This window comes from Dama dama, chromosome 4 (genome assembly GCF_033118175.1).
Source record: "Dama dama isolate Ldn47 chromosome 4, ASM3311817v1, whole genome shotgun sequence".
Classification (NCBI taxonomy): domain Eukaryota; kingdom Metazoa; phylum Chordata; class Mammalia; order Artiodactyla; family Cervidae; genus Dama; species Dama dama.
In genome coordinates this window covers 62,474,931-62,484,798 of record NC_083684.1, presented here as the reverse complement: position 1 = coordinate 62,484,798, position 9,868 = coordinate 62,474,931, and the positions used below count along the sequence as shown (strand labels likewise).

Sequence of the window (9,868 nt, the reverse complement as noted above, 5' to 3'; positions counted from 1 at the left end):
GAACCATGGAGGTGATGAAAGAAAGACTCCAGGGAGTGTTCCCAGTTAAAAGACTAAGGCGGGACGAGGACCTCAGTGGAGGTGAAGTACGTCTGGGGACATGCCCAGGGGGACACTGATTCCCCAAGTCTGACTCGGCCGAGTGGGCGGGACATGGACGGGGTGTTGACATCACCGCGTCGGGGGCGGGGTGAGGCGGGGCAGCCTCCCCAGGAGCGTGAGCTCAGGTCAGGTAGGAGCCTGGGCTGCGCGCTGGTGTGAGCTCAGAGTCCCATCTGTGTCAGGGAAACACTCACAATACGTGCCTGTGAGAGCTAGTGGGAGGGGCAGGAACACGTGTGGTGGTGATGGAAAGCGCTTAGCCTGGCACCTGGGATGCCCTTGCTATGATTACCCCTTGCCACCACCCGGCTCCAGCAGAGGGAGGTGGCTCCAGGGGTGGGGTTGAACAGACAAACCAGGTGTTCCCAGAGACAGAAGGCAGGATTCATCTCACCCTCCGTGGTGACCTTAGCTGTGATGCCCCTCTCTGGGTCTGTCTCCTCTGTATGGTGTGTGTGTGTGTGAGTCACTCGGTCGTGTCCAACTCTTTGCGACCCCGTGGACTGTAGCCAGTCAGGCTACTCTGTCCATGGAATTCTCCAGGCAAAAATACTGGAGGGGCCATTTCCTCCTCCGGGGGAGCTTTCCAGCCCAGGGATTGAATCTGGGTCTCCTGCATTGCAGGCAAATTCTTTCCTGTCTGAGCCACCAGAGAAGCCCCAATATTAAGGAGGAAGCTGTAATAATGCCCACCTCAGGGGGCTGTCAGAACGATAAATGAGATCATGCGAGGCCAAGACTCCATAAACAGTGACGGCTCAACTGCCAAAGCAGAGGCCCACTGTGAGTCCAAAGGCTTTGAGCACAAATTTGTGGCAAGAAAAGGAGACAAAGTAGTTCTAGAGTAGATTCCAGCCTGGGAAGTCAAACTACAGGCGGGATCCCAGAACATCTGAATATGGTAGCATTCTAGAATGCCTAGAGATGTGCAGTCCTAGACTATTTTATTATCTTGAGTTTGAGGGCAGGAGGAGAAGGGGGTGACAGAGGATGAGATGGTTGGATGGCATCACTGACTCGATGCACATGAGTTTGAGCGAACTCCAGGAGATGTGAAGGACAGGGAAGCCTGGCGTGCTGCAGTCCATGGGGTCGCAGAGTCAGACACGACTTAGCAACTGAGCGATGACAACAAGCCTAGAAAGTCTAGAATCTGAAGGTCTGACATTCTAAAGATTTTGAAGGTCTATGGTTCTAGAATGACTGAGACCTTAGGATTCTGGAATAACTAAGAGTTTGTGGTTCTGGAATATCTGAAAGACATCTGGGGGGCTTAAATGCCATCATTCTCCCATATTATCTGTGGGGAAGTCAAGGGTTGGGCACTGGCACGAACATCCTTAACAGTCAGCTCCAATCAGGCAGCCCCTTCCTATACACGTGATGGGTTTCCAGAAACAGGGAGGGACTGTGTTCCCATCTTTCACTGGGTGATCTGAGGTCAGTACCTCCTTCTCCCTGTGCCTCCTCATTAGTTAAACTAACCATGGTAGTCTCTAGACAATTTCCCAGGGCCCTCTATGGTCCTGAGACACTGGAAAACAAATCTAAATTCCCAAAGCTTTGGGTTATCTTAGTGATAATCTCCATTCTCCAGAAAACCAGAATCCAGATTTCAAGGCTCAGGATGTGCAATAAAGACCACAGGATCCAGAATAAGGACTCCAGCTTCCTAGTTTCTGAAGTCATGCTCTACAGTCAGGATTCTAGGAATCTCAGATTCATGGGAAGCCAGGCCCCTGTCTCTCAGTCCAGTTTTCAAATACACAATACATATTTGAAACTCTAGACTTCACATTTCAGAGTCAATTCATGTAACCTCAGAGTCTAGACCCACACTCTAGAAATCCAGGCCCCCAAACTGAAAATCCAAAATTTATCATTCATATTCCAGGCCCCAGGGCCTCAAGTCCTATATTCCAAACACCAGACTTCAGACTCTTAATCTGAACTCTAGTATTCAGAGGTACCAGATCTAGAATCTAAGCCTGAGACCTGGCACTCAAAGGCCAGGGTCCAGGATGCAGATTCCAGACCTGAACTCCAGAAATCAGACTCCCAAATCCACCCCTGACTCCAGATCATGATTGCTTGATTCTAGGCCCCAAACTCAGAATTCAGAATTGGAGATCCAGAATCCAGAATTGGGAGCTTGGACTCCAACATCCAGAACTGGGTGTCTAGGTCCAGAATCCAAGATCCAGAACTGAATATCCAGATCCAGAATCCACTGTTCAGAATCCAGAATCAGAGATCCACGATCCAGAGCAGAGAGTTCAGAATCCAGAATCAGGGGTCCAGAACTAGGGGGATCCCTGTCCAGCTCCAGAGTCCAAGATCCAGAACCCTGCTCCAGGCACAGGAAGCTTGGCTCTAGAATCCAGTTTCTACACTCCAGACCCCAAATTCCAGTTACATACTCCAGACTCCTGGCCCTGTATTTTGATCTCCTCAAATTTTATGCTCTTGCCCTACTGCCTGCCTCCTCCACCCACACCCCCCCAGACAAACTGCCCCTAGGAGGGAAATCCCTCCTCATAGACTCAGACAAAAACTTCAGCCTCATAAATGCTCATTAGGCCTTGTCCCGCGCCCCACCAGCCACCTAGGCGTCCCCGCCTGTAAACTGACTCTCAGCCATTTCCCACCCCACCCTCCCCGCTCCCCCAAGACCCGGGTGGAGCTGGGAGCTTATAAATTCAGGCGTTGGGGTGCCAGCTCCCTTTCTTCTGGCATCCAAGCTGCCCCAGATGCTGCTGGAGGATCTGGAGGGGGTGAGATCCTTGAGATGTGGGAGAGGGCTTGGAGTGAGGAGGGACACAGGTCCGCGCTGGTCTAGGGGAAACAGGAGATGCCCGGGTTCCAAGGAGCAGATATGGACTGCCTGGAGGTATTTTCATGTCAAGGGCACCTGGGGAGGTCCATGTGTTCTTTACCGAGACACCAAGCTGGACCTGAACCAAGAAAATGTCCTGGAGATGTAAGACGGAGCTGCAGTTGGGGAGGTGGGGGAGGGGAGGGACTGAATCAGAAGGACATCTTCAAAAGCATTTGTATCAGAGCCAGGAACCAAGGTCAGGAGTTATCATCAGAGTAGGTCAGCTCAGCACAATCTCCCCAGGACCTCCCCTGTGCCAGACCCCTGGCTGGGCAGTGCTGGGGATGCAGAAAGGGGCTGACCTGAGCATTCCTGGGGGTGAAATCAGAGCAGGCACTCTAGGACCCAGAAGAGATACCTGTTAGACATCAGGGTCTCCCAGCTCAGCTGAGGGCTGAGCCTCAGAGGGCAAATATGAATTCAGAGATGAAGGGAAGGCAAACTTTAATTTAAGCCTCAAGCTTGTCCAGCACCGTGCAATGCTGGGATTCCTGAGTCCAATCAGGCTGGAACTGCCCTTAGGGAGTTCTGGGTCTGGAAGGGGAGGCAGACCCCACTGACTCAGGGGAGGTCAGAAGTGGACCTTGAAGGGAATGGCATACCTGGCAGGAGGAACAGAATGAACAAAAGTGCAGAGGCATGACATTGCAAGAAGGGAGAAATGGGAGAATTCACTGCCTCTAGGGCCAGGTCATGAGAAACCCAGCCAGGGAGCCTGCAAGGGGAGAAGACACTCAGGCCCTTGCAAGTGAGGCTGTGGGGACTGGGACTTTATCCCCGGGGGAGCTGAGGGTCTGCGAGCGGAAAAGGGAGCTGGTCAACTCCAAGAGTAGGGGCATTCTGTGGGGGCCATGTGGGAGGACAGGCGGGTTGGGGGTGTGGGACTTGAGTAGAGAGACAAGCTGAGTGAGGTGGACCCCAGAGGCCAGATAAGAGGCTGGTATAGGGTTTGGGGAAAGGGTGAATCTTGAGCCAGAGCCTTTGGGCCCGTGAATGATGTTGGGGTCTGCCGGGCCATGGGGACGCTGGGGAGTCTGACTCAGTGCCTGGAGGAACAGCAGACTCCTGCAAGATGGGGAACCCAGGAGGAAAAGCAAGTTGGGGTGGAGTACAAGGATGGTGGGAAGAGGTGTCTTAAGAAACAGTGGGATGAGTTCGTACCTGGAGGGGTCCAGGTGGGGGTGGGAGGGGCCAGCCTCACACCAGCTCACCCTCTCCCCTCCCCAGACGTCAGCAGAGCCCTGGTCCCTCCGTCACGATGTGGCTTCTCCTCACCTTCTCCTTCCTGCTGGCGTCTGCAGGTGAGGTGGGCCCAGGTCGGGTCCAAGGGGACCATCTGAGGATCCCTGCCCCCACCCCCACCTCAGCCACCTGCCGACCCCCCCGGGGTCCCCGCCCTACCCCAAGTGCTGTCAGGGCCTGGGGCTGCTCCGGAGTCCCTGTGATGATGAACACGGCCCTTGGAGGACCCAGACCTGATTTCAAGTCCTGGGGCTGCCCTTTTCTCGCTGTGTGACTTTGAGGAAATTGCTTCGCCTTTTTGATCCTTGCGTGCCCTCTCTAGAAGACAACCTACCTGTAACAATACAGGTTTCAATAGTACGATGTAGGTAAAGCTTATGCATGCATGTGTGCTGAGTTGGGTCCAACTCTGCAACCCCATGGACCGCAGCCAACCAGGCTCCTCTGTCCATGGGATTCTCCAGGCAAGAATACTGGAGGGGGTTGCCCTGCCCTCCTCCAGGGGATCTTCTGACCCAGGGATCAAACCCACATCTTCCTGCATCTCCTGCATTGCAGACAGATTCTTTACCACTGAGCCATCAGGGAAGCCCCTTGGGTGGCCTCATGTGACAGGGGAGGGGGCTGTGACTCAGAGAGGGGTAGCCTCTAGGTCAAGGTGACCCCAGGTGACAGGAGAACTCCAGACCAGGTTCAGCCACCCCCCATGGAGAAATTAAGTGTAACCTGATGCCTCTACTCTGGACAAGCAGAAGGTGGACTGTAATTAACCTCTCCCCACATGACCCTCACTCCTGGGGGCCCCTCAGACCTCCCCCCAGCCCTGCTGCCAGCCTCCCCTCCGGCACTCTCCATGTTCCCTCCTCTCTGCCCGCCCCCCCCCCCGCCATCCCCCCACCTGCCCGCTGCACCCGACTGGGGCCTCCACCCTCCTCCAGCTTCGACTGGCCAGGTGCAGCCTCGGTGCCCAGCTGTGCAGCCCACAGCCTCCGACCTTCTCCGAGGACAACCCCACCCTTCCAGTGTTAAGCCCCTTGTCCACCACATCCGCGTTCTCCCCCTCCCCTGGCCTGGCCAGGGCCCTTGGCCCAGTTCCTGACCCCGGAGCCGGGTAGCATGTATGGCTGTGTGAAGCCCGTCCCGGTGTGTGTGTCTGTGCACCTAGGCAGCTGTCACCTTGAGGGGACATATCGACATTGCCCAGTGTAGGGAGTCATGATCTTGACCCTTTCCTGTTTATGTACTTGTGCGCAGTGCAGTGTGGGTGGGGGGAGTGTGTGTGTGTGCAAGGGTTACCCTATGTGTCTGCATTCTGACCACACGTGTGAGCCTGGTCCCCAACCGTGAAACTCAATTAGTGACCTTGAACACCAAGGGAGTGACTAGAAGGCTGATCTAGAGATGGATAAATGTGACATGCCCTGGCTGCCCGTGTCTCCAGCAATGTGTCTTTGACCTTGAATGCCACTTCTGTGTTCCGTGTCTCCCTGGGTCTGAGCTAGTGGGTTCACATCTGAGTTCTGGCCCTCTGGGTCAGTTCTATAACTCTGAATCTCCACAAAGTGGCTTGGGAAGGAATCACAGTTTTGACCTTGACCATCTTTATGTGAATCTGCACATACATCAGGCTTCCTTTGGCTAAATTTGTGTCCACAACTTGAACATCCACATGTGTGCCTACATAAGTAAATCTATATGCCCTTTATTTAAGATAACTAATATTTATTAAGCAGTTACAATGTGCCAGGCATCATACACACCCTCTCTCTCTCTCTCTTGCTCTCTCTCCCACTTAATTCTTAAAACAACCCCATTATACAGATGAGGAAATAGAGGTACAGAGAGGACAATTTGTTCAAAGTCTTACAGATAATACGTTTGAATACAGGAGTTTTTACTCTATGACTTCAGATTTAACCACTACACTATAGACTCATGTTGATGATGAGTCTTTGGGGACCTGAGTGTGTATTGGTGTCTCTTCCTGTGTATCCTCATTAAGGACTTCACTTTGTTGCTCAGACCCCATGGGCAAGTGTGCAAGCCTGTGACCTTGTGTATGCAGATCCACACAGGAGACTTGATCTGAGCTTCTATGTCCCAATATGTGTCTGTGAATGTGTGCGTGTGCACACACGTACATACACGTGCCCTAACTGTCCCTATTCACATACACACATGAAGCTATGTGCTGTGATTCTTAAAGCTGCGACCCACGTACGTGCACATGAATTTCAGCTGAAAGTGTTGGTAATATCAGTTCCTACGTTGGGAAGACTGACTGTGCCCCTGTGTTTGCCCATGACCTTGTATGGCCACATCTGTGTCCTTGTAAGATACTGCGTTTGGCTGAGATGTCCAGACTCTGGAGCCAAGACTTGTGTCATATATATTGAGAGGCCGCATCTTTTTGATGTCTGTGACAGCTCAACCTTGAATGGCTGGTTCCAAGTGACCATCTGTCTGGACCTGAATCTATCATCCTTGTCTCCACTTCCTCTCACAGAAGGCTTCCTGCCCTCTCGTCCTTTCCCTGTCCTTGCTCCTAGAGTCCTGTATCAAATGGGTGGGGAGCTAAGGGCAGGGAGATGATTCTGGAGGGAACAAGCAGCAGGTGGAGATTTCCCTGGCTGTCCGGTGGTTAAGACTCTGTGCTTCCACTGCAGGGGCCCCTGGTTCAAGCCCTGCTGGGGAAACTAAGATCCCACATGCCACGTGGCATGGCCAAAAAAAAAAAAAAAAACTTTTTTCATTTAAAGTAGCTGTTGTAAAGGCTAGAGAGAAAGCTGTGCTAAAAAAAATCAATAGCAGGGGCAAAAACAAACAAACAAAAAAATCAACTTCAGTGAACTTCCTTAGTTGTCCAGTGGTTAAGACCCAGGGCTTCCACTGCAGGGGCCACGGGTTTGATCCCTGGTTGGGGAAGTTCTGCATGCCGCTGGCCAAAACAACAACAACAGGGACATCTTAAGAAGTTGGGGGAAGGCAACATCTGGAAAATGCGTGGTGAGGGCAGGGTGCAAAGAAGGTGTAGGGTGCAAGGGAAAGGCCTCTTTTCTCAGGGATCTCCTCTCTCTCCTTTCTCAGTGGCCCAGGACGACAGTGACGAGGTGCGGAGGGGTGAGGAGTGTGTGCCCCACTCCCAGCCATGGCAGGTGGCGCTCTTCGCTCATGGACGCTTCAACTGCGGTGCTTCCCTCATCTCGCCGCAATGGGTGCTGTCTGCAGCCCACTGCCAAACCCGGTATGAAAGTTTAGGGTCCTGAGGGGGCGTGGTGGGAGGGTCTAGGAATCTGAGAATTGTGGATTCTGAGGGAGAAAAATAAGAAAAGAGCTGGAACCGGGGGATTGAGTTCCAGCTGTGTGCATGGCTTTGGCACCTTGGTCTCTGAGAGGCCGGGGCTGGAACTATTGGCTCCAGGGCCTTGGGGAAAGGGTAACAGGATCTCCAGATTCCCAAAAGGTCAGGGGACCCCGAGTTACCCGCTCTTTGATATTTCTGTCCTCGTCTCACTCCGCTTGCTGGTAACCACTCGCCCGCCCGCACAGCTTCCTGAGAGTGCGGTTGGGCGAGCACAATCTGCGCAAGCGCGATGGCCCGGAGCAACTGCGGACGGTTTCTCGCATCATCCCACATCCGCGATACGAAGCGCGGCACCACCGCCACGACTTGATGTTGCTGCGTCTAACCCGACCCGTCCGTGTCACCGCCGAAGTGCGCCCGGTCCCGCTGCCCGCGCGCTGCCCCCAGGCCGGCGAGGCCTGCGTGGTGTCCGGCTGGGGCCTGGTGGCTAACAAGGAGCCTGGGGCCACAGGGAGCCCCGAGTCACAAGGTGCGTAAAAGGATGGAACGGGTTGTCAGGCCTCCCGCGAGGACCTTAGTCTCCAGGGCTCTTGGGCGGAGGGGACAAGGGCCTGAAATTTTACAGATTCGCTCCAACTCTACCGTCCTCTGCAGTGAGACTCCCGGATACATTGCACTGTGCCAACATCAGCATTATCTCCACCGCGTCTTGTAATAAGGACTATGCGGGGCGCCTGATGGACACCATGGTGTGTGCTGGCGTGGAGGGCGGAGGCATCAACTCCTGTGAGGTCAGAGCTGGCAGGGAGCCACCGAAGGAAGGGAAAGGGCGGGAAACCGGTTTGGGAGTTGGAACAGGGAGCTGGGTTTTGCTTGCTGTGGGCCAGGGAAGATGCTGAGGATAGGTTTGAGGAAGGGAGAATGAAGGGCCCTTAGGATGGAGGTGAGGTGGGAGATGGGCTTAGAGAGGTGATGGGTTTGGGTTGTGTTTGGGGTGGACGATGTGGTTTGGGCAGGCCCCTGAGGATGAGTATGAGTTTGGCTTGTTTTCAGATGGGAAATATATCGAAGTTGAATGGGGGATGGAGATGAATTTTGTTTGGGATGCAAAAGACAGGAAGATTGGGGCTGGGTTGTGTTGCAAGTGAGGATGGATGTGGGTTAGGTTAAATTTTGAATGGGAAAGGTGGGGGGTTCGGGTTGTGTTGCTGGGTGGGGGGTGCAGTTGGACATGGGTTGTATTGAGCTGTGTTGGGTTGAGGTTGGGTTCGACTGGCTTGGATTAAATTGAGTCCTCCTGAGTTGAGCTGGGATGGGTTTGCATGGGGGTGGAGCTGGATTGGGTTTTGTTTGAGATTCTGAATGGTGGTGAAGATGGGAATGGGTTCCCACGCAAGCTTCCCCTTCTCCCCACAGGGTGACTCTGGGGGACCGTTGGTCTGTGGGGGTGTCCTGCAGGGCATTGTGTCCTGGGGTGATGTCCCCTGCGACACGACCACCAAGCCCGGCGTCTACACCAAAGTCTGCAGCTACTTGGAGTGGATCAAGGAAACCATGAAGAGGAACTGACCATTTGGGCCTACCACCTGTGTCCCAGCAGCCCCATCCTGACCTGGGACAGAACTGGGCCATCCCCCCCCGAGACCCGGTCCAAGACCCAGAGGTTAGCCATGGACTTGCCTGTCTGAGACCAGAGCTGGTGATCATGGTCACCTGTTTGATACCAAAATAACAGAAAACACTGATGCAAGCTTCTCTGTGGAAGTTTCTGCAACTTACTTCGGGGGTGAAGGGAAAGAGGGGCCAGAGATTGGGAGGGGAAACCAGAACCACCACATCCTGGTCTTTTTCACCCGCTGCCCTGACCTTTAGGCGGGAAGAAACGACATGAAGCAGGGCTCTCTCAGTTCACTCAGCACCTTTTGATCTTGAGCCAAAGATCCCACCTCAGTCAGCCTGGCTTTCCCCATCTCACGTTGCTATCCTTAGGATTAAATGAGACGATTCATAGGGACTGGTTTGAATATTGCCTGGCCTGAGAAAAGAATCTGTATTTCTGGACTTCAGTGAAAGAACGCAGTACACACTAGATAGTCGAGAATGATTTCTTTTTCTTCAACATTGAGTTCTGGGCTTCCTGGTGAAAGGTTTTTGCTGAAACCATGAAAAGACAGCAGGATTCTTGGCCTCCGGAGGAGAAGAATTCAATCTGGGGCCAGAGACGAGGCTGGATCGCTCAGAGCTTTTGTGTAATAAAGTTTTATTAAAGTATAAAGGAGATAGAGAAAGCTTCTGACATAGGCATCAGAAGTGGGCAGAAAAAATACCCCCTTGTTAGTGTT

General features: G+C 53.3%; 1 protein-coding gene across 1 annotated transcript; it reads left to right on the top strand.

Annotated features, from left to right (window-relative positions):
• Window positions 1–4,238: 4,238 nt before the first annotated feature.
• Window positions 4,239–9,257, top strand: KLK15 (kallikrein related peptidase 15). The gene is made up of 5 exons (XM_061139978.1): window positions 4,239–4,286; window positions 7,318–7,466; window positions 7,772–8,055; window positions 8,181–8,317; window positions 8,943–9,257. Exons 1-5 carry the CDS (start codon window positions 4,239–4,241, stop codon window positions 9,093–9,095), a joined length of 771 nt encoding a protein of 256 aa, XP_060995961.1. The 3' UTR covers window positions 9,096–9,257.
• The last annotated feature ends 611 nt before the right edge of the window (window positions 9,258–9,868 follow it).

Bases quoted from the DNA above. Each gene is read 5' to 3' on its own strand.
- KLK15 (XM_061139978.1), top strand. From the start codon at position 4,239: ATGTGGCTTCTCCTCACCTTCTCCTTCCTGCTGGCGTCTGCAGGTGAG. The intron at 4,287-7,317 runs GTGGGCCCAGGT...TCAGTGGCCCAG, and splicing joins TGCTGGCGTCTGCAGGTGAG to GACGACAGTGACGAGGTGCG. The intron at 8,056-8,180 runs GTGCGTAAAAGG...CGTCCTCTGCAG, and splicing joins AGGGAGCCCCGAGTCACAAG to TGAGACTCCCGGATACATTG.